Here is a 25,105-nt window from a genome sequence, read left to right on the forward strand (position 1 = left end):
TTACAATCTAATTAGGACAGACAAACAAGAGATAAGGGAGTATTAAGGTGAGGATGCTAAACTAAGGGTTCTTAACAAGTGAATAAGGGTTAGGAGTTAAAAGTAGCATCAAAAAGGTGGGCTTTTAGCTTAGATTTGAAGACGGCCAGAGATGGAGCTTGACGTACCGGCTCAGGAAGTCTATTCCAGGCATATGGTGCAGCAAGATAAAAGGAACGGAATCTGGAGTTAACAGTGGAGGAGAAGGGTGCAGATAAGAGAGATTTACCCAGTGAACGGAGTTCCCGGGGAGGAATGTAGGGAGAGATGAGAGTGGAGAGGTACTGAGGAGCTGCAGAGTGAATGCACTTATAGGTCAATAAGAGGAGTTTGAGCTGTATGCGGAAATGGATAGGGAGCCAGTGAAGTGACTTGAGGAGAGGGGTAATATGAGCATAATGACACTGGCGGAGTATTAGTCGTGCAGCAGAATTTTGAACAGATTGAAGAGGAGAGAGATGGCTAGGTGAGAGACCTGTGAGAAGCAAGTTGCAGTAGTCTAAGTGAGAGGTGATAAGAGTGTGGATGAGGTTCTGGAAGAGAGCAGAAGCTCCATCAGTGGAGGATTGGAAGATTAATATGGGCCAGCTAATACATATGGAGCATCTCACGGCATATCATAGAGATGGCGAGTTGAGATGTAAAAGGGGGTGGGATAGATTTCAAAAGGGTTTGTTACATATATAAGGATAATAGAGTTATAAGGGGATGGGGGGGTTGGGAGGGAGTAGGATGGGGGTGGGGGGTAGGGGGCTCAAAAGGGTAAGGGGGAGGATTAAGGGGTGGAGGGATAAGGGGGGAGGGTAAGTTGATGTAAGGGTTTAAAGGGGAAGGGTGGGTGGAAGTGAGTATATGTCTATATAAGAAGTGTGGTATGTTAAGAGGTTGTTATAAAGTTATGCAGGGTGCAGAATGTTTTTCCGGAGCCCCTGCGAGGGCAGGATTTGTGGGGGGATTTTATGTTTTGCGCCCCTGAGCTGTTGGGCTATTCAGTTGTTATGGGGAGGTGGGTTAGATTGGGGGGGAGGAATAGAAAATGGGGGTGGGAGTCAACGATAAAATGTATTGTCCTTTTGGCTGTATTTCTACTTGATCGGCCTGTTTGTTTTTTACATGAGGTTTTGCATATTGTGTGTTTTTCTTATTGCACTGGACAATAAAGATATTTCATAATAAAAAAAAAAAAAGTGTGGCTGAGGGTTCTGGTAGTGTGCTCAGAAAGGAAAGGGTGAATTTTGGTGATAATATAGGGAAAGAAACGACAGGTTTTAGCAGTCTGCTGAATATGTGCAGAGAAGGAGAGGGAGGAGTCGAAGATTACCCCAAGGTTATGAGCTGCAGGGATTCATCTTCTCTGAGCTTCAACTCAGCTCAAAAACTTCTTAAATAAATATTCCCATTTAATGTAGATAAACTACTAAACCCTAATTTTGCAAGGTCGAGGGAAAAGGACGCCATCACTTTTCATCCCCTTTCTCCTAGACTACTGGATGTACAGCGCCATTGGGGCCGACGCTGTGGGTGCTTGAGCACCCCCAATATTGAGAAAATTCCTTGTGTGTGTCCAGGGAGGAGTTATATCCATTTGGCTTAGCACCCCCAATAATTTTGAAAAGTTGGCTCCTATGTACAGCGCAACCAGAAATCAGAACTTGAAGTCATGTTAAAAGAATTCAAAATCCCTTTCAGATCTTGAGATGCTGCAGGGCCTCTTTAATCTAATTTCCTTCCCCCCCCCCCCCCCCCCCCGCGCATTTTAACCTTTACTTTTTCTGTGGCAGCGACATCAATCAATGAAGAAAAAGGCACTACAGGCTCACTTCCAGCTTCTCTCTTCACACAGTGTCCCGCCCTCGCGGAAACAGGAAATGCATCATTGCTGAAGGCGGGACACTGTGTGAAGAGAGAAGCTGGAAGCGAGCCTGTAGTGCCTTTTTCTGCATTGATTGATGTCGCTACCACGGAAAGTAAAGGATAAAACGCGCGGGGGGGGGGGGGGGGGGGGGGCTGCCGATCGGGGAGCCGAAAGCGGGAACCAAGGAAGGAGGGAGAGCCAGTGCCAGTCCGGAGCTGCCTGGCAAAAGCGCTGCGCTTGTGAGGGCAGCACTGCAGCAGCCAAGGGAAGTCGGAAGTCCACAATTGGGCTGGGGACGCTTAGCCTCCCCAAGCCTCCTATACGGGGCGCCTATGAGGGTCTTGAACAGGAAACCAACAATTTCTTTAATTTAGGTGTGAGTCAGACTTATTCTACTTGTAACCACTGAACTGAAACTGCAATAAAGATTTATGGATTTTACTACCATTTTTAAAAAGCCCAAAGGAATGGTGCACTATAGAGGGTGAAGAGCGGGTTCTGAGGGTGACCAAAGAGATAGATAAGGTGAAGGCATAAGCCAGATAGATGGCTGCTTGGGCATGGGAACCTTTTAAGTGCTGGGCCTTAAATTTAAAAATTATGTGCGTGTAATATATTATATTTCAGCACTTCATATACATGTATTGTGACCACTGCGCTAGCACTGTTCAGCAGTCCCAAACTGATAATTTGAAAGCTTGCTCTCATTGCACCCCAAACACAGCCCCATATTATAAGGGTAGTTGTATTTTCGTCTTAACACCATTGGTATAATTTCTAAAAATACACAGCAAAGTTACATGTTCACCGGCTGCTGGGGTTCTGTTTGAATATTGGCCCAACAATGTTAAAATGACATTGAGGGGCATAATCGAACGAAAACGTCTATCTCCATGGGCGTTTATCTCCGAGAACGGGTCCGTGAAAAAAAATAATAGACGTCCATGTTTTATTCGACAATTTGTGAGCTGGGCGTTTTTGTTTTTCAGCGATAATGGAAAGTGAAAGCGCCCAGCTCAAAAACGAATAAATCCAAGGCATTTGTTCGTGGGAGGGGCCAGGATTCGTAGAGCACTGGTCCCCCTCACATGCCAGGACACCAACTGGGCACCCTAGGGGGCACTTTTACAAAAACAAAAAAAAAAAAGGTAAAAGAGCTCCCAGGTGCATAGCACCCTTCCCTTGTGTGTTGAGCTCCCTCAAAACCCACTGCCCACAAGTCTACACCATTACTATAGCCCTAAGGGGTGAAGGGGGGGCACCTACATGTGGGTACAGTGGGTTTGGGGGGTTGGACGACTAATAAGCATTAAGCAGCACAATTGTAACAGGTAGGGGGGGGGGATTGGCCTGGGTCCACCTGCCTGAAGTCCACTGCACCCCCTAACAACTGCTCCAGGGACCTGCATACTGCTGCCAGGGAGGTGGGTATGACATTTGATGGTGAAAATAAAAGTTGTGAAACATCATTTTTTTGTGGTGGGAGGGGGTTAGTGACCACTGGGGGAGTCAGGGGAGGTCGATACCCTCTGGGGGTAATCTGGTCATTTAGGGCACTTTTTGGGGCCTTATTCGTGAAAAAACAGGGTCCAGGAAAAGTGCCCTAAATTCTAGCTACAAACGCATACTTTTTTTCCATTATCGGCGAAAGGCACCCATCTCTGTTCGGGTGATAACCATGCCCCAGTCCCGCCTTCACCATGCCTCCGACACGCCCCCATCAACTTTGTACGCTTCCGCGATGGAGTGCAGTTGAAAACATCCAAGTTCGGCTTTCGATTATACCGCGTTATTCGTTTTTGTGAGATAAACGTCCATCTCCCGATTTAGGTCGGAACTTGGGCGTTTTTCTCGTTCAATTATAAGCAGGATTGTCTCAAATATACTAATATGTCAAATATCTCATTTTTTAAATTTAATGATATTTAATTTACAATAGCAAATCTACCTTACATATACATATACTGAAGAGAAAACGACATTGACCCAGAATCTATTCCCACCTTACCCTCCTCTCTCTATCACCTGTCTCTACCTACCTACCCATCCATTTACTACCCATCCATCCTTCTATTATGTTATACTTAATTTCCTACTTTACATAACAAAATTCTGTGTTAACCTGTTACTATGTAAGCCGCATTGAGCCTGCTTTTAGTGAGAAAGTGTGGGATACAAATATAATAAATAAATATTTAGACATTAGGACAGGAAAGTAGCATAATCAATTAAGTAAGCAAATAGTTCAATAAAAATGTAACGAACTTCCTGGCCTCAAAATTTCAAGAAAAATGAAAGGGGAGAGACTCTTTAAAAGGAAAAAATAATAAACAAAAATTGATTATCAAAATATCTAAGTTTGGAATAATTAGTGAACATGCTGGAGGAGTGATATTAAAAAAAAAAATAAAAATAAAAAATGGTTGTACACTTACCTAATACCAGGGGCGTAGCCACAATAAAAGCGAGTCCATCAAAATGCTAGACCACATGCAACAGGGGCTGCCGCCTGGCTCAGTTTCAGTGCTGCTGCAGTGCTGGTGCACGAAGGAGGGAAAGGAGGGGCCCATCTGTCTGCCCAGGGCCCATTCACTCTTATCTATACCACTGTCAAATACAATCGAGTAGTATGTTGTGCTGCTTGAGGATAAGGTATAACCTTGTAATGAGGGTAATATCCTTAAATCGTTCCTTTTTAAACAAAACCTCACAAAGAACAACCATATCTTAAACAATTAATTATTACCTGAATTAGTTATTACTCTATTTATCATTAACTCTCTGTTTCCTTCATGCACAAGTTCTCATTCATAATAGATTTTTAAAATGATAAACATCCATAGCTATCACAGTAGGTTTATGATACTGTACTGTAAAATTGGATTCTTACAACAAATTACTTTCTTACTCATTATTTTTTGTTATGTATCCAATACTGTTTATTGTAAACCACATTGAACTTAAACTTGTTTGGGATAATGTGGGATATAAATGTCATAAATAAATATTCCTCCCCGTCACCTTTGAGACTCAGTATGCCATTTTGACACATCCTCCTATCATTTGTTTAAAAATGTCCTGTCCCCCAGTTTTATTGTACTAGCTATCTCTGCTTTTCCAGATTTTCTTAGCTTTTGTATGAATCGCTGCCAGCTTTGCTTGAGACTTTTACAGAATATGGAGATCATTCAGGGCAAGTCACTGGTATTAGCTTCACAGCCTGGTATTAGCTGGGTGTTGTGGGGGGGGAGTTTTACCTTCAGTAGGTGGAACACTGTCTTTTAGGTGTCTGGGAATACAATTAGCACTGCATACTTCTCAACTTTACCAAATTAATGTTGTTCTCTTGCTTCGCCATACATCTGCTACATTGCAGGGCTGGCGTTATCTGCCTCTTAGTTTACATGGATGGGCCCAATTATTAAAAATGACAGAATTTCCACGATGGTTGTACATCCTGCAGATGTTGCCCCTAAAATTATTAACTAAGGACATTTGTAGTCTCAATTACTTAGTAGGTTTTGCTGGGCTTGGGATTAAGGCAAAGCTACCTTTTTAGAGACTTTTGGGAGCTTGTATAGGAGGGTGGCATGGGTATCCTAGATATTAAGTTTTTATAATAGGGCATACTTGCTCAGATATCTGGGAGATTGGCTATTAGAGACAGAAAACTTTGCTTTGTTGTCATTGGAAAGAAGCTATTTTCAACCTTGGCATTTCCGATACCTTTTACATGCATCCATAACTACTATTCCTGGGAATTTACGACAAAGTGTTTTACTATGACTATTGCGGGCCATATGGTGGGCGTGCATGGGCTATTGGAAGATATCGGAGAGGGTGTCTGACATGTTGCCAATTCGAGGAAATGTCGAGTTTGAACCGGGTATGTCCAACAAAGATTTTCAGGACTGGGTAAACAAAGGTATTAAATACTTGTCTCACATGTTTGTCTCTTGGGAGACTTAAGCCAGTGGCCCAGTTGTTTGGGGAAGACTCAGCTCTCTGTGGGCAATGTGTTTGCATACAGACAGTTGTCTCACTATGTGTCTTCTTTAGACTTGGAAGCCTTACGTAGGGGACATACTGAGAAGGTTCGCGATTTCTTTAAGGCAGGGGAAGATCAGATTTCAGTATCGTCACTTCACAAGGCCCTTTTACAGCTTTGCCCAGAAACAAATTATGCAGGTTTGGGGTGCAGATGGAGTGCAGATTTAAATAGACCTGCTGATTCTCTTAATTTTACAATCCTAGTTGGGAGAATACCTGGCTTTATGATCAGTGTAGATTTTACGGGAATGTCAATTCAGAATAGAATATTAAATCGTGCTTATATAACAAAAGAACAGTTGTTCAAAATGGGTAAAGTGGACTTCCCAATTTGTGGGTGTTGTCATACCACAGAGAGCAATTTTTTCAATGTGTTTTGGTCTTGCCCAGTTGTGCAACTGTTTTGGAAAGCGGTGGTAATATATATGGGAGATATTTTGGGGTTCCCCATTCCCTTGTCTCTAACAGGAATTTTGCTGGATCAGTTGGAAGTTTTTGCGCTGCTGGGGAGAGGGGGGAGCCAATTACTTAGGAAGGCAAGTATCTTGGGCAAAAAGACTATTTTAGGAGTCTGGACGGTTCCAGATACACCTTCTTTTTGGGCATGGCATAATAAATTTCATATTTGAATGCTTTTTGAAAGTAATCAGGCCAAGATATCACCAAAATGTAGGAAATTATTCCTGTCTGTATTGGAAGGATTACATCCAGTCACTCCCTCATAGGGCTCGTAGTGGTATCCTCAATTCTGTCTAGGTCCTGGCATGGTTTTTTTTTTTTGTTTGTTTGTTTTTATTTCCTGTTCCTCAAAGAAGACAGGTGGGGTGATTTAGTTGGTTTAGGTCATGGAGCACTAAGGCAGATGGGAGGAGGTCATTAGAGTAAAGGCCTTTTTTCCCCTTTCGGTTGTGATATTGGTTGCAATTTCAGCTGACTCAAAGCTTATTCTATTAGTGCTCTAAGGATTGAATATTAGTTTAATGTTTGTAATTTAATCGACATGCTTATGAATAGATATTAATAGAGGGGGAGAGTGGGCAAGGAGGTTGACATATATTGTAAATTACTGAACGACTTGAAGTTTGTTGCTTTGGCTGTTGCTATGTTGGCTTGTTCAATAAAAATTATTTAGACTAAAAACAGCAATAGCAGGGCAGAAGCAACAGGAAATTGGCTCCTATCCATAGTGGCCAAGATAGTAAGTGAATGGGTGATATTTTATTAACTTTTGTGGCAGCCATGGAGGGAGGGAAAGAGGGGCAGAGAAATTAGACTTTTTTTGTTTTGTTTTTGTTTGTTTTCTAAAATGAAATAGAAAAGGAAGTAAAATGATAAATCTGCAGTATGTGCCCCTAGTATACAATTTTTGAGAGTCTTCTGTGTGCAGGGTTGGATTAATTAGAGGAAAGACCAGAGGCGGGAACATGTATGCAGGAAAGGGACAAGGAAACCTAAATATCTGAGTATATTCGATCCATATATGATCTGTGTAGATTTGGATATAAGCATATCAAATTGTAGTTGATGAAGGCATACTAGTAATCTTGCAATCTTCCAAATTTCCATCATTATACCCTTCTTTGCCTTTATATACACCAGGCCTGTCTCCTCCATCGTATACATTTCCAGCCCCGGCAGCAGTTATACCATCAGAAGCTGCGCTCTATCAACCCTCCATGCTGCTGAATGCACGGGCGCTGCAGCCTACAGCAGCATACTATCCAGCGGGGACTCAGCTCTTCATGAACTACACGGCGTACTATCCCAGGTAAAGAGGATGGGGAATGGGGCCAGGAACATGAGGCTCCAGCATGAACAATACACAGAGGAAAATGCTCTTAATATATTTGAGAGGACACAAATAGAACGTTATTAGGGACATACAGAGTGATTTAATACGCCTATTCCTTCATGCTGAGAAAACTATTGTAATATGGAAGTGTTTCTTAGGTGGGTAAGCGTGTTAAAGCAGTAACAAATATATCTTAAATTGCAAGAGGGTTGTGAAAAATTACAAGAGGACCTTACAAGACTGGGAGACTGGGAATCCAAGTGGCAGATGATGTTTAATGTGAGCAAGTGCAAAGTGATGCATGTGGGAAACAGGAACCTGAACTATAGCTACGTAATACAAGGCTCCACATTAGGAGTCACCAACCAGGAAAGGGTTCTAGGCGTCGTTGTTTATACGTTGAAACCCTCTGCTCAGTGTGCGGCTGTGGCTAAGAAAGCAAATAGAATGTTAGGTATTATTAGGAAAGGAATGGAAAACAAAAATGAGGATGTTATAATGCTTTTGTATTGATCCATGGTGTGACCGCACCTCAAATATTGTATGCAATTCTGGTCACCGTATCTCAAAAAAGATATAGTGGAATTAAAAGTACAGAGAAGGACGATGAAAATTTACCTTATCATTTATGAATTCTAATACAATATCACTTTGTGTTTCGCAACCCAGAAACGGCGATTGCCACTCCGGCACAATGTATGCCACATTGAGCCTGCAAATAGGTGGGAAAATGTGGGATACAAATGCAACAAATAAATAAATAAATCTTGGTGGGGAGGGACACATTGATTCATTTAACATAATCCAGCCGTTATAAGAATGGAGTACATCCTAAATAGACATAAACCATACATTAGCCCCCTGATTCTGTAAAGGGCATCAAAAATTGCGTATGCAAATGTAGGCGCATTCCTGATTTGCACACTCAATTGTATAACAAGCCAATTCCAATAATTAGATTTTTAACAAGCAATTATTGGCACTAATTAGATTTAATTGGGACCAATGCACGTAAAGTTAGGCGTGGGATCCGCACCTAAAATTTACGTACATTCCAAAAAATGGGATGCGGAAATGGAAGTGTCATGGGCGTTTCAGGGTGGAATGGGGATGTGGCTTCGAGTTGTGTGTAATTACAGAATAATGGTGCTATGTACGTAAATTTAGGCACAGGCATTTGCACTACGTTTTTATTGGTACAAATGGTCGCACCTAAATTTACACGTGACTCTCTGCTTAAGCGTATATTCTATAAACCGTACTGAACTTTAGGTATGGCTTATAGAATTACCACTTCAGAGGGGGTTTTTAGGCCCCATTTATAGATTTTACCTGTAAACAGACAAAAAAACTGCAAAATAAGTCAGGTAACATAACATGAAATAAAAGCAAGCTTAAAACCTAAATGAATCACGTGTATTTATAAAATATAACCAACCAACGCACCCAATCTTGCCACAGCACCAAGACAATAAGAAAATCATGAGGATGGTGCAACAGTCTGTGAGAACAGAAAAGCTTTCCACTGCTTAAGTGGCCATATATGACATGAACCTAAATTTGATAAGCAGTTTCAGCTTGCCAGCAATAGAAAAGGAGCAGCTTCTATCCTTTGAAAAATGAACCTCTCACACAGAGGGAGTAAACAGTTATTCGTACGAGGAACCCCAGCCAGTCAGTTTTTTTTAGGATATCTGCAGTAAATATTCATGAGATTGATTCACATACACTGCTTCCATTGCATGCAGATTTCTCTCATGCATTTTCAGTGTGGATATCTGGAAAACCTGAATGGCTGGGGTTCCCTCAGGACAGGCTTGGGAACCACTGGCTTATACATTTTGTAAAACAGAAGTCAGATAGTATAGAACATCATTCTGAAAATCCTTGTAGATCCACAATAAGATGTTAAACTTAATCCTACAGTGTTTCTGTTTGAGATTTTTGATATACCGACTGTGATACAACCAAACCAGTTTACCCATTACATACAGGTGCCGCAGTTTAGTTTATTGTGGCTTGATATACCATTGTTGGCACAATCTATCAGCAGTTTAGATAGCCAGTGAATTGGTAGCCAATGCAAGGTTTGAAGATGAGGCATATGTGTGGCACATCCATAGGTAATCTAGTTGCAGAATTGAAGGACACTTTTCCAAAACTCACTCAGTCCATTAGCAGCGGTTTTGAGAAAACTAGATAGCGGCTTTTTGACTGAGTGAGTTTTGCATAGTATTCAACAGAGTCATTAAAATACAGAAATATTGAGCTAATGCATCTGAGGATGGTTTGAGGAGTAAGTGAGAGGGATGTGTAGATGAAGTCAGATCTATAAATGGTAAGTTTTCTGGAAGGGCAGGAGGCTGTGGTAATACGATGACTATAATAGAATGTAGCCTTGTTTAGGTAGTAATGAAATTCCCAACAAAGTTGGCGACATAATAAAAGGCAATCAGGAGTCCTTTCGGCTCTTCGAACTCAGCGTTTTAACAGATGCTGTTCATTTTTATACCAAGGTTTATGAGAACACAAAAGGCGAATGAAAGCTAAGTGAAGCAGCAGAATCGAATGCTTCTGACAGGATAGCATTGAAGGCTTGCAGTCTGAGAGTCTAAACATAGTAACATAGTAGATGATGGCAGAGAAAGACCTGCACGGCCCATCCAGTCTGCCCAACAAGATAACTCATATGTGCTACTTTATGTGCATACCTGACCTTGATTTGTATCTGCCATTTTCAGGGCACGGACTGTAGAAGTCTGCCCAGCACTAGCCCCGCCTCCCCCCACGGCTCTGCCATCCAATCTCGTCTAAGTTTCTGAGGATCCATTCCTTCTGACCAGGATTCCTTTGTTTATCCCACGCATGTTTGAATTCCGTTACTGTTTTCATCTCCACCACCTCCCGCGGGAGGGCATTCCAAGCATCCACCACTCTCTCCGTGAAAAAATACTTCCTGACATTTTTCTTGAGTCTGCCCCCCTTCAATCTCATTTCATGTCCTCTCGTTCTACCGCCTTCCCATTTACGGAAAAGGTTTGTTTGCAGATTAATACCTTTCAAATATTTGAACATCTGTATCATATCACCCCTGTTTCTGCTTTCCTCCAGGGTATATGTGTTCAGGTCAGCAAGTCTCTCCTCATACGTTTTGTAACACAAATCCTATACCATTTTTGTAGCTTTTCTTTGCACCACTTCATTTTTTTTTTTTTTTTTTACATCCTTAGCAAGATACTGCCTCCAAAACTGAACACACTACTCCAGGTGGGGCCTCACCAATGACTTGTACAGGGGCATCAACACTTTCTTTCTTCTGCTGGTCACACCTCTCTCCATACAGCCTAGCAACCTTCTGGCTATGGCCACCGCCTTGTCACACTATTTTGTCGCCTTCAGATCCTCAGATACTATCACCCCAAGATCCCTCTCCCTGTCTGTACATATCAGACTCTCACCGCCTAACACATACATCTCCTGTGGATTTCTAGTGCATCACTTTGCATTGAATTTTAATTGCCAAACATTAGACCATTCTTCTCGCTTCTGCAGATCTTTTTAATGTTTTCCACTCCCTCCATGGTGTCCACTCTGTTACAAATCTTGGTGTCATCCGCAAAAAGGCAAACTTCACCTTCTAAACCTTCAGCAATGTCATTCACAAATATATTGAACAGAATAGGCCCTAGCACCGATCCCTGAGGCACTCCACTACTCACCTTTCCCTCATCCGAGTGAATTCTATTTACCACCACCCTCTGGCGTCTGTCCGTCAACCAGTTCCTAATCCAGTTCACTTCGTCGGGTCCTATCTTCAGCCTGTCAAGTTTATTCAAGAGCCTCCCGGGGGGAACCGTGTCAAAAGCTTTGCTGAAATCTAAGTAGATTACACCTATAGCACATTCCTGATTCAATTCTGTGGTCACCCAATCAAAGAAGGCAATGAGATTCGTTTGGCACAATTTACCTTTGGTAAAACCATGTTGTCTCGGATCTTGCAATTTATTGATTTCCAGGAAATTCACTATCCTTTCCTTCAGCATCGCTTCCATTACTTTTCCAATAACTGAAGCGAGGCTTACCGGCCTATAGTTTCCAGCTTCTTCCCTATCACCACTTTTGTGAAGAGGGACCACATCCGCTGTTCTCCAATCCAACGGAACCTCTCCCGTCTCCAAGGATTTATTAAACAAATCTTTAAGAGGACCCTCTAGAACCTCTCTGAGCTCCCTCAATATCCTGGGGTGGATCCCGTCATGTCCCATGGCTTTGTCCACCTTTTAGATTTTCAAGTTGTTCATACACACTCGCTTCCGTGAATGGTGCTATATCCGCTCCATTCTCAGCGGATATAGCACCGTTCACGGAAGGGACTACTAACCCAAATATTTTTTTGTATTCAAAGTCATAATTCCTCTTGGTTTTCTTCTCTCCATTTCATATTGTAATTCCTTGTCCTCAAGTCTATTATCTCCCAAACCTGATAACTTATTTTTAATGCTTCTATCACATTCCCCTTTCCCCTCTAGTGAAATCACGTTGAGCTCACAGAGCTTCTTTGTATAGGGTTTGCATTGCAGGTTCTGAATCATTTTAGTATTCCATCTCCAACTGCTGCTATTCTTTTGGAGGACTTACAGAAGACATAGGTGTTCAAAAGTGAATACTGGCACCCCAACTGAACAACATGGAATCGCACCAAAGTCTTTCTGAGCCACCAGGCTGGCCCATATGTCTAATTTTGCTAACAAAAATAATGCATACAAGAAAGGAGAAACATGTTTGACTTCAAAACCACCACTCAAAATTACATCTTATCCCTCATTCCTCCACCCAGTGGCGAAGGAATTGGGGGGCGAGAGGGGCGGTCCGCCCCGGGTGCACGCGCTCGGGGGGTGCCGGCCCCGCTGGTTCCCTGCTCTCTCTGCCCCGGAACAGGTTACTTCCTCCCTCCCGCAGGTAAGAATGCGCTCCGGGGAGGGGGTGCGCCGCAGAAGGGGGGTCGCACCGTGCTGCACCTGGGGGGAGTGTGCGCAGCGGCGAGCCGCCCCGGGTGCCATTAGCCCTCACTACGGCACTGCCTCCACCCTTCATAATTATCTCAACAGTTATTTGTTTTCAAACAGAAACCATAAGTTAAAGCCTGCAATCTGTTGTAAGGTCACTGGGTAGCACTGCTGTGTTTAATCAGTTCAAATAAAAGGAGAAGAATAGTTTCTTCTACTGCCCCTTCTTTCTTGCACTGTACTATGTGTTGCTTTCTGTTCCGTGACTGTTCTTAAAGACGCTTTTTATAAGAAAATGCTGTAAAATGAAAAGCCCAACATACTAAATGAAGTTCTGTTTCAGATTCCCACTGCATGTTTTTGAGTAGGTTGAAACAAGCTCAGTCTGAAACAATACTAATTAAAGACTGACTACCTGATATATGAGAGAGAAAAAAACGGTGCAAAAATATCTCCATAACTGTATTCTGATTAAAAAAGGACATTGATAGCTCTATCCATTTTAACCCTCCTCCCTTCCACATCACTCCAGAACCACAGAGAAAGAAATAACTGCTAACTGCTTTGACCAGGAAAAGAAAACAATTTGCAAATGTAGAACTATAAATATCTTTTCTACAAAATCTGATGGGGTTCCTATATTTATGATTACATAATTGAAGAAAAACTTCCAGTCTTGACCTTAACTAGGCTATTGTTTGGTGCGAGAAACACCAGGGCTGGAAACGCTTAGCACAGGAAGGAAGCTTCCAGCTACTAAGGCAACTTCAAAGTGCAAAACGCTGTCCAATTTTCTTTCTTAAAATCAGAGTACAGGACGAGGGCCAGAAAACAGAGCAGCTTCTGTTCTGGCAAGCACAGCACACAGACACATAGAGGCTGTCTTCATTTGTAGAAACACCTTTGAAAGATTTACGGGATGCTGCTCTGCTACAAGCCATACCTTTTTAGTTTAAAACAATTTTTTATTGAACATTCAATAAAACGTTACAACCATAAGTTTGTGTGAATTATTCATTTTTCTCCCCCCTCCTTTCTCCTCCCTCCTCTCATTACATTTTGTCTCACCCTTGCTTATATTAACAGCATCATTTCTTCTTGTATATTAACAGATTCAAGATAACTCCCTTCGCCATAATAATTACATAGCAGCCATATGAATGAAGGTGGTCCTAGACCCAGAATTAATCCCTCTTTTTACATTAAGTAGATACGTGTATGTCATTCTTTATTAACAATTTCTTCCTTCCCCCTCCCCTATTGCCCTCCCTCACCTCTCTCCTACCCATCCTTCCTCTCCCTTCCCTCCCCCCCCCCCCCCAAAAAAAAAGGTCAAGATTCCTATATACTGAGATTGACTGTCACCAACTTGTAGCGGATATCACTCCCCCTTTCATTAAAGGCCCCTTAACCGGTTGAGGACAAAACTGCGTGCTCGTGGAGCCAATGTTTGTATGTAAGGTTTCCATACTAAATAAAACTCTCTTTGTCTTTTGAATTTCCATTGCACTTCTCGAAGCTCCATTAATAATAACGCATGCAGTCTATTACGCCTCTTGGTGGACCCAGTTGAATGCATTTTTTTCCCTATTAAAAATGCTCTATATAGCAAGAGATTATGATGGACAGCACCAGTACCCCTCAATGTCTCCCCTCCCAACAATACATGTTCTGGACCCAATGATACATATTGATTCATTATGTGTGTGCCCTGAAATTACATATCCTTGCCCAAAATTGTTTTATCACTGGACAGTCCCATATGGCATGGAAGTATGTACATTGTGGCCCTCCGCACTTTCCACATTGTGGAGAGTCTACTCCTCCCATTTTATACAATCTAAATTTGGAGGTATATGCTCGAAACAACACTCTGCCCTGACACTCTCTCAGATCTGCATTACTTATTTTCTATGGAATTTGTCGCATGCTGCTCAATAACCTTTGTGCAGTAATGTTTTTTGTAAATCTGCTGTACACTTTTCCAGCAGGTGCGGTAGTGTTCTATGTATAGTACTGTGCATAAGCCATTTATGTATTAAGGAAATAGATATGGGTTCCTCAGTAGGCATGTCAAACAGTTTTTCTATCATGTTAGGTACGTCAATAGCAAGAGATTGGCGTGGGAGGCTGGCAATATAATGGGATATCTGCTGATATGCAAATTTATTCATCCACATTATATCTCCAATTCCCAAAGACTCCAGTTTTTTGGTGCTACCATCAGACTCAACAATATCCTGTAGGAGAATAAGCCCCTTTTGTTGCCATCTTTTAAATCTCGGACCTTCTATACCCGGGAGAAACTCTCCATTCCCAACTATCGGTAAGAGTGTGCTATGGTGCTCATCAAACTTCCAAATCCGGCCCAAATCTTGCCAAACCAGTCGAAGGGGTCGGATCACTATATTCCTCCGTAGATGTGCTGGTAATACAGTTAACTTTGCCTGCAGCACATAATGGAATTTCAAGAGGTGTACCCACTCTTCTTCCATTGTCCTGGGGGTATAGTGTGCGGTTCCCAAGAGCCAGTCCCCTATATGTCGTAGCAAACATGCCCTGTTATAGCGATGTAGGTCTAAAACCCCCCTCTATTCCACGGATCCAGCAGATTTTGCCATCTGATTTGTGGGCGTCTTTTATTCCAAAAATATTTGGAGAGCAGGCCCATCAACTTTTTCCAATCTCTTTTAGTCAGATAAATTGGCAAGATCTGAAAACAATAAAGCCACCTTGGGAATAATATATTGAACAGAGAAATTCTCCCTGATAGAGATATTGGTAGGTTAGCCCACCTCCCTAACATCTGTTTCGTTTGTTCAAATAATTGGGCTATATTTAATTGGTACAATTGTGCTGGGTCTCCTGGCAACTATATGCCAAGATATGTAAAGGAGCCATCTGTTCTCTTAAAGGTACAACATAGCCGCGCCCATTCCTCTTCAGACATCCACAAGGGCTGGACCTCAGATTTATCTAAATTCAAGCAGAATCCAGAGAAATCACCATATTCCTTAAATATTTCCAAAATAGCTGGTAGTGAATCCCCCGGACTCTGAAGTACGACCAGTAGGTCGTCCGCAAAGGCAGAGACTTTGAATTGCTCAGTTCCTAAACATACTCCTTATACTTCCGCGGAGCCCATATCTCTGATTAAGAGGTCTAATACCATTACAAACAGAAGAGGCGAGAGAGGACAGCCCTGTCTAGTACCTCTGGCTATTGGAAACTGCTGCGAGATCACTCCATTCACTGATACCTCTGCCACCGGGTTCTTATATAAAGTTTGTATGGCCTTTGTAAAAAAATCCTCTAACTCCGTATGCCTCCAGAACTCCAAACATAAAGTCCCACCTCACTCTATCAAATGCTTTATGTGCATCAAAACTAATAAGGAGTGAGGGGGTATTCATATGTTTGATCTGTTCCAATGCTAGTAGTATTTTCCTTAAATTCTTTGCCACGGAGCGTTCCCGGACAAATCCCACCTGCAGGTCTAATATCAATTGTGGAAGAAACCTAGCTAACCTATTGGCCAAGATCTTTGCAAGCAATTTAGCTTCAAAAGATATCAGGGAGATGGGCCTATAAGATTCTGCCCGATTCGGATCTTTCCTTGGTTTTAATAGCACAATTATCTGCGCTGTTCTCAACGAGTTTGGTAGTTCTCCTCTAAGAACATGTGAGTTGAAGACCTTAGCATAATCCTTCCATTTATCCTTTATGAAGGAGTGGAACGTTGTGTCATAGTACAGCGCTGTCAGAAATCTCCAATAAAATGGTCGGTCTGGATCACTGCTCCATTCTAATGTAATCCAAATCATAGCGTGATCTGACACTTGTGTAGGGCCTATCTCTGCCTGCGTAAGAAACGTACTATTCTGTGATGTTAATAAGTAATCTATCCAGGATTGCGTTCCATGGGCTCTAGAGAGATGGGTATAGTCCCTCTCTCCCGGATGTAGTAACCTCCAAGAGTCCACCAAATCTAAGTTCGAGCATATCCATGGCACGCCTCTGCTATAATTCACTGGTCTAACTCATGAGGGGCCCGTGCTGTCCATCAATGGGTTGAAAACCATATTGAAGTCCCCTCCCATAATTATTGGGGGTTGGCCAAAACTCTTCACTTGTTTAATCAGGGTCTGGATAAATTTTGTATCATATTGATTTGGAGCATATACGTTTACCAACAAAAGCGGCCTATTGTATAGTGTGATGTGTTGTATTATATATCGGCCCTGTGAGTCAACAATCCTATTGTTCAACACACACTGTAGTCCTTTACGAATCAATATGACCACGCCTGCTTTTTTATTCAATGCTGGACTATCCACTATCTCACCAACCCACCACCAACGTAATTTGCTATGCTCCAGTGTACTTAGGTGTGTTTCCTGAAGTAAAGTTTATACCCCCCACATTCCATGAAACAATCTTTACCGTTATTCTACCTTTAGTCTTTCAGCTATCAGTAACTCAATTTGATTGTATATTCTTGCAGGAGAGAGAGATCCCAGCTTACCACCCTCCCCCATCCTACTGTGCAACAGTCTAGTCCCTCGCTTTAAGTACAGATCTATTCAAGTCTTGACCTTATGAGATCCCCCTCCCCCCATCCCTATCCCTCCCCTTCCATCACCCTCATCCCTCTGCCCTCTCCCTCTCCTTCCCTCCCTCTTTCCTTCCCACAACTGCCCTTTTGAGTTCAAATTGAACTGCTCACGTAATGGCACCCCACCTCCCCTCAGTTAGTCATTTTCTACTTAAGAGAGAGAGAGAGAAGTGAGAACATAAGCAAAAACAGAACACTTTTTCCTCTGTCTCCCCTCCTTTCCCCTCAACTGGAAACATAGTCCTATGCTAGCAAATTGTAGCAGTACATATTCAGCCAGCCGGCAAACCATTTAACCATTAACAAAACAGCAAGACCTCTCATTATATCCTTACTTATTAAGTACTTGTCCATTATGTCCTTCGTGTCAGTGCTTGTCTTCACTGTTGGCCCCTTTTTGTCGTTCAAAATAGGTGTCCATATCTTGGATAAATCCTATTTATTGGCATAAGAAGGTCGAGTTTGTAAAGATTATAATACTCAGTAGTCTGTTTCTCAGCCAACAGGGTCTCATTAATCAGTTCCAAGCTCTTCTCTGTAGAGCGCCATTTCAGGCCCAAGTGCTTGATATCATAATGTCTAAGTATCGTTCCTGACTTCTGCTCCCCGACATTGATTTCCAAAACATTTGCATCCATTAATCTCCTCATTCCGTTGTTTTGGACGGTAAGGTATTAATAAATTCTTGAGCCTTTTCCACCGCTTCGAAGGTTCTCTCTGTTCATCATGAGAGACATGCAATTTGGCAGGGTAAACCAATGCGAATCGAATCTTCCGATTGTGCAGTTCAGCGCATGCCAGCTTGAATGCCTTTCTCGCCGCCGCCACCACTCTCGCCGAATAATCTTGGAAACAGAGTATGTTGTTCCCTTCGTATTGGAGTTTTTGGCCCGATTGTAGCGCTCGCATGATTGCTTGTTTATGCCCATAATTTAATACCTTCAAAATCACTGCTCTCGGTCGGTTAGTTGCAGATCTTTTCGGCCCTATCCGGTGGGCTCTTTCAATTCTTAGGGGCCCCAATGCAGCGCTGAGTTGTAAGGCCTGTGGAAGCCAGCGTTCTAATAGTTCGACCAGTTCAGAATCTCTCAGGTGCTCCGGCAGGCCTATGAGACGAAGATTATTGCATATCGATCGATTTTCTAGATCGTCCAGCTTTTGTTCCAAGTCAGCTACTTTTTTCTCCAGCGCCTCTTTAGGTCCCGCCGTTTCCGTATTTCTATCTTCAACATTGCTGATTCTCTGCTCCATGTAATCTAAATCTAGGTGGAAGCCATCTAGACGTTCGTGGGCTTCTTCCACTCTGTCATACAGAGCTTGCAGCTTTTGTCTAATGCAGCTTCTACTGCGGCGGTTATCTCAGCTGTCCATACGGAGCATACTGAGGAGCATTGCTGTTGTTTTGTCCGCCATCTTGGGCTCGGCACCTTTGTTTTTGTCCTTTTCTTTCTTCTGCGTTTTGGATGCCATAATGTATAATTTTAGTCGGGTAAGCGCTGTCTTTCGCTACTACACCTTTCCCCGCTGTTCCAGCTAGGTCTCCGTGTCAAAACGAGCTACTACAGGCGAGTTTAGCGAGTTTGATTATCAGGAGATTTGGGAGCTTCGCTTTTCAGTGACTGCTCACTTCCATGGCACCACGTGATCCCTAGTCATACCTTTTTATTTATTTATTCATTCATTCTTGTATCCCACTGTTATCCAAAAACAAGTTTTGGCTCAGTGGCTTACAATTTACCTTTTAGGTGAAAATGTAATGACATGGATAGGACATTGGTAGTTTAAATAGCGATCTGTATAATTTTCTTCGGCATGCAGATAAGTATAAATATGAATTGCAAATCATACAATCATCTACAAATCAAACAAAGCTGCTACTACTACTACTCAACATTTCTAAAGCTGGCATCTGATGATTTTAGAATAGTCAGGCTCAAGCACTACAAAACCAAACTGGACTATTCCAATTCCATTTAGGGCAGGGGGTTCTTAACCAGCGGTGCCTTCACCCCCAAGGGATGTGGGAAGAAGTCAAACAGGGTACAGAAAAGGGTCTTGATATCTAGTATGTACCATTTTATTCAGCAACATTATGTACAATTTATGTTAAGTTCAACTTCTTTGGAAGTATAATTGTACTAAGAGTACTTAATTGCCGCTCTCTTAGATCGAAGTCCTCACTTGTCAAGGACTTTTTATTACACTCTAAAGCCAAATTTCTTTTTCACACTGGAACTTGGTTGAGGCAGGGTGAGGACCATTATCTGATTGAGTCGCTCCCACCTGGCTTCGATTTTATTTCCACTTCTAGGGTTTTAAACAAGGTGGTGGCCTCACTGTGATATTTCCTTCCCATATTCCAGTTGTTGAACTCTAGTTCTTTACCTTATTCAGAGTTACTGCTTCTCAGACCAATTAGCGTTCAGGGTGATTCTGCCAAAGTTACAAGATAACTTTTTCCTTTCTGGTTTCATCGGCTTGCCCCAATCTGTTCTCCTCACAAGCCTGACTACTCCGGTTGGTCAAATGCATTGTAAAAGGCTCCTTCTCAGGCACGCCCATCCTGTTGAAGGTGTCTTCGGTTCACTATCAGTTATTCAGTTCTTTCTTTGGTTTTTACTGTCGGCCTTTCAAGCCTTGTCAGTTGTAAAGTCTCAATATCTTGAAATATATTAGGCACTTTACTCACGGTCTGGTGATCGGATGCATTGCCCAGGGCACAGAGACTCCGCAACCCTGGGAGCTGTGTCTATGTTGGAGGTAGAAACCAGAGGCTACTGCTTTGATCTGAGCCTCTCGGAACCTGTCTCCTTTTGGCTGGAAGGAGGTGGCAGTGAGCCTAGCAGAGCCGGAGACGGACATAGACTATACGAGCCCGATTTCTGGGGAGATGTGCATGCTGCCCAGCAAGTCACAAGTCATGCTCTTACTCTCCCTGCCCGTCAGCGTATACTTGTGAGCGGTGTTGCCAAGGGGCAAGAAGGAAACATTTGCCTTTTTACAGATGACATAAAGATTGTCAACAGCTTGGATATTCCTCTAGAGGGCACAGAAAACATGAGATCTCCAAAAATTAGAAGAATGATCAAAGGTCTGTTAGTTAAATTCAAAGTAAAGTGAAATGCAGCGTGATGTTGGGGGAGGGGCAGAAATCTAAACTAGATTTATGAAATAGACCGATAAACACATTTCTGGAAAGGGACCTTGGGCTGATAGTGTTTGAGGATTTCAAGGCGGCAAAACACTGTACCAAGAAAGAGGGAATATTGTATTCCATGTTGGAGGCCCTATCTTCCTAAGGAGTTAAAAAGACTTGAAGTGATTCAGAGAAAAGTAATGAGAATGATGTATGCCACAAGACATAAGAGACTTGAGAACCACCTCAGGCATCACTTGTGGTATACCAAGTGCTGAAATAAATAAATCTGCATATGTATACTCTAGAGGAAAGGAGGGCAAGGAGTGATGTGATAGATGACAGATTTGTCACAGCTGCCATTTGTCACAGCTAATTTGCATATTTTAACAGGTGGCCATGCCCCCTTCCAGTCCTAACAACCAATCAGAAGTAAGGACATTCACAAGCCCCACCCTGCCCACGCCCATCCCCTTTGAGAAAATCATCAGGTATGACATCAGTCCTGCCCCTTTTACATAGCCTTGCCCCAAACCCCACCCCTTTTTGTATAACCCTGCCTCAAAAATATTTTATGCTAGTACAGGAAGCAGCATCAAGGGATGATGAAGTTTACTGTGCTAAAGAGCCTACTTCTAGCGAAAGTGCTAAATAAGTAGATGTAATCTTAAAAGAAGGCTTTTATTGGACTTTCAGACTTAGCTCTTGTAATTTACCTATGCAATATTTTAGTAGCAATGCCTATCCCCTTTGACACCCGAATGTTTCTCATCTGCCCAAAGCAAAAGATGACTCTTCCCCCCCCCCCCCCCCAGTTCAGTTGGCAATTCATAAATTTAAAATATGTTCACTCATGATTTGAGAGGAGTGATTCTCATTATTTCTGTCCTTTAGTCCCTCAGGTTCACCTAGTAGTCTTGGCTACTTCCCTACAGCTACAAATGTTGGTGGCATCCCTCCACACAGTGGAGCAACAGTGGTTAGAATGCACGGCTTGGCCTACAATGCAGGTGTCAAGGAGATTCTAAACATATTCCAAGGCTATCAGGTTAGTAGTCAAAGGAATTGATGTAATGCGTTTCCAGATTTGTTGTTCATCTTATTTTAACATTTCAATGAAAAATTGAAGACCTAGGGAACTTGATTTTTTTGAAAGTGTTTTCATGAGTACGACTGCTGAAAAAGGCTTTAATAAATCTGCCCAGTATGTGGCTAAATTTATGCATGTAAAGCCTGTATGTGTCTAAGTTAACTTGGACTGATCAAAGGCATTTTGGGGGTGCAAGACTGAAGAAGGGTTTGCATGAGCATATAATTTTAAAAATGCAAAGTGGAAGTATATGCTTACTTTCACTTTGAAAATTTGGTTAACTTTGTATAGAGAAGAGTATGCACATACCGTCTACCTGAGTACACAGATATAAAATTTCTCCCAAATTGAATACTTTTACATGAGTATTTTACTGATATTTCTGATTAGTGGTTGTGGGGGAAACAGAAGTTATGAGAAAAAATTGTTTTACAACCAGTCTGTGATCTAGGAATATTTGACGCCATCATCACTGTATTTGATGATAATCAGTATCCTCAGAGATCTAAGGCTTTTTGTGATGTGTGTCTGCAGTGCTGAATGTACCTGATATGTACAATAGAAATCGTTATGGTGATCCATTTAAGAATGATGCTATACACATGTCTGCCGATTGAATGTCTTTTGTAAAAATATTCTGTAGTGGAACGCAGGTGGGGGGATTTGTTTTTTTATTAGGTAGTTCATGTGAAGATGCCTATGAGGGTGATTTATAGGCACCATAGGCAAAGTTTTTTTGTGGGGGGTGGTAGCTGTACTTCCTTCCCCTCTAAACTCCTGTATCTGCAGAGCTCAAAAGTACATATAAGTACATAAGTAATGCCATACTGGGAAAAGACCAAGGGTCCATCGAGCCCAGCATCCTGTCCACGACAGCGGCCAATCCAGGCCAAGGGCACCTGGCAAACTTCACAAATGTACAAACATTCTATACATGTTATTCCTGGAATTGTGGATTTTTCCAAGTCCGTTTAGTAGTGGTTTATGGACTTGTCCTTTAGGAAACCGTCCAACCCCTTTTTAAACTCTGCTAAGCTAACCGCCTTCACCACTTTCTCCGGCAACGAATTCCAGAGTTTAATTACACGTTGGGTGAAGAAAAATTTTCTCCGATTTGTTTTAAATTTACTACACTGTAGTTTCATCGCATGCCCCCTAGTCCTAGTATTTTTGGAAAGCGTGAACAGACGCTTCACATCCACCTGTTCCACTCCACTCATTATTTTATATACCTCTATCATGTCTCCCCTCAGCCGTCTCTTCTCCAAGCTGTATAGCCCTAGCCTCCTTAGTCTTTCTTCATAGGGAAGTCGTCCCATCCCCGCTATCATTTTAGTCGCCCTTCGCTGCACCTTTTCCAATTCTACTATATCTTTCTTGAGATGCGGCGACCAGAATTGAACATAGCAGCATGACAGGCTTGAAAGGAGTAACGAGTATACTTGCGCTCCCCTACATTGAATGAGGGATGGGCTTAGCTCACACTGTTTTCATTAGTAGCTCAAGGTGAGTTACATTTAGGTACACTAGGTATTTCCCTGTCCCCAGACGGCTTTTAGTCTAATTTTGTACCTGTTCCTTCACTGCTTGCTTCAAAGTGGAAGCTATGGATTGGAGGGAGGGGCTGCAGGGATCAGCAGCACTGCACATGCTCTAAATTTCTCTGGTCTAAGCTGCTGACTTTGGAGGAGGGAGGGAGGGAATGAAATGTTGAGATGAAGAGAGGGATCTACTTGGGAAAGTGGAGGAGGAAGCAGGGAAGAGAAGATGGGAGGGGATGAAATGCACTTCTGATTACGCAAATCTTGTAAAATTGGTATAAAATCCTGAAGTATCCTTGGAAATGGCTGGCCTGGCATTATTCAAGAGAAGCTATACGGGGGCGTTTTCCTTTGAAAATGTTATTGCAGGTCATGCGGTTTTGTTTTGTTTTTTAACCCTTTGAGATGGCTATTTATATATTTGTATTCTTAAATCTCAAGAGGAGACAAGAGACTGGACATAAGATAGGTATTAATGCACAAGAAACAAACTTGTTTCAAGGGAAAGGAAGTTCTGGAGCAAGTGAACATGATATGAAGCTCCAAGAGGGTAGACTCTGGAGTAACGTCAAAGAACGTAAGAGAAAGGGTGGTGGATTATGAAATGCTTTGCTAGAGAAGGTGATCTATGGTAAAATACCAGTAAGCGTGGGATAACCAGGATCTTTAGGTATAAAATAATTGAGAGAGCAGGTGGTTGATGACAAGCCTTGGGGCTGTCAGATTGAATGGTAAGTCCTTCAGAGAATGAATAGCTGGAATTTTCAGAAACATTAGTTGGGACAGACCTTTTGGTGCTATTGGCTGTGTCCCAGATCCCAGAGTTATCAACAGGCCAACTAGTGTAAAATGCTGATCAATGCCAGAGGAACCTGACAGACTTTTCAAAGCTGTACTCAGCTCTGCATTCATGGATCTCCCAGACATTTTTGTATCGCCTAAGATTTCCAAAAGCATCACTTGGAGTAACTCTCTGTTGAGGTTGCCCCTGGCCTCAATCCACATTGAAACATTAAAAAAAAAAGCTGTTTTTGAGTCAAACCTAAATCCATCAAACCCAGTATTCAGTATTCAACAGAGAACTGTAGGGTCCAGGTCACATGCAGCTGACTTGTTTACCAGATAGTTCTATGTTCACAGATGAAGGGCTAGGACCACAGAAAACAAACCAAAAGTATACAAAACAATTAGGCTGAATGGGATATATCCAAGGGAGTTCAAGGAACTTAGGGAAGTTCCAGCAGCGACACTATCTGATCTTTTCAATGCTTAAGTGTCAGGAGTGGTCCTGGAAGACTGGAAAAAAGATAGATGTTCCTCTCCACAAAAACAAAAGTAATGAGTAGGTTGAGAAATACATGCTGGTTAGTCTGATCTCTGTGCTGAGTAAATTAAAGGAAACCCTGCTAAAACAGAGGATAGTGCAGTTTCTGAAATCCTGTGGGTTTCAGGATCCGAGACAGCTTGGTTCTATTAGAGATGGCGCTTATCAGACAAATCTGATTTTATTATTTTTTAAAGATTTTGCTGACACCTTTTTCAGTAGTAGCTCAAGGTGAGTTACATTCAGGTACACTGGATATTTCTCTGTCCCAGGAGGGCTCACAATCTAAGTTTGTACCTGAGGCAATGGAGGGGTAAGTGACTTGCCCAAGATCACAAGGAGCAGCAGTGGGATTAACTTCTTTGACTGGGAGAACAGAGCTGGATTAAGGGAGAATGCTACATGTGATGTACTTAGATTTCCTCAAAGCCTTTGTCACAGTTATGCATAAACACACTGCCCAGGTATGGGCCCTAAAATGACTGGAATAGTAACAGGTTGAGTGAGAGGCAACAAAGGTTAGTGGTAAATGGTGTCCACTCTGAGGGTAAGAGCAATATTAGAGGTGTGCCACAGAAATTGGTCCTTGGATCAGTTCTTTTAAATATGTTTGTGAGTGATTCTGTAGAAGGATAGTTGGATAAGGTTGCTTCTTTG

At 42.3% G+C, this 25,105-nt stretch overlaps 1 protein-coding gene across 1 annotated transcript in view; it reads left to right on the top strand.

The window, feature by feature from the left end:
• Positions 1-25,105, top strand: part of ESRP1 (epithelial splicing regulatory protein 1) — a 205,518-nt gene that overhangs the window by 152,793 nt on the left and 27,620 nt on the right. Inside the window, 2 exon segments of the mRNA XM_030216735.1 lie at positions 7,544-7,712; positions 21,388-21,541. Coding sequence (XP_030072595.1) covers positions 7,544-7,712; positions 21,388-21,541 — 323 coding nt within the window.

Source organism: Microcaecilia unicolor, chromosome 1, assembly GCF_901765095.1.
Source record: "Microcaecilia unicolor chromosome 1, aMicUni1.1, whole genome shotgun sequence".
Classification (NCBI taxonomy): Eukaryota; Metazoa; Chordata; class Amphibia; order Gymnophiona; family Siphonopidae; genus Microcaecilia; species Microcaecilia unicolor.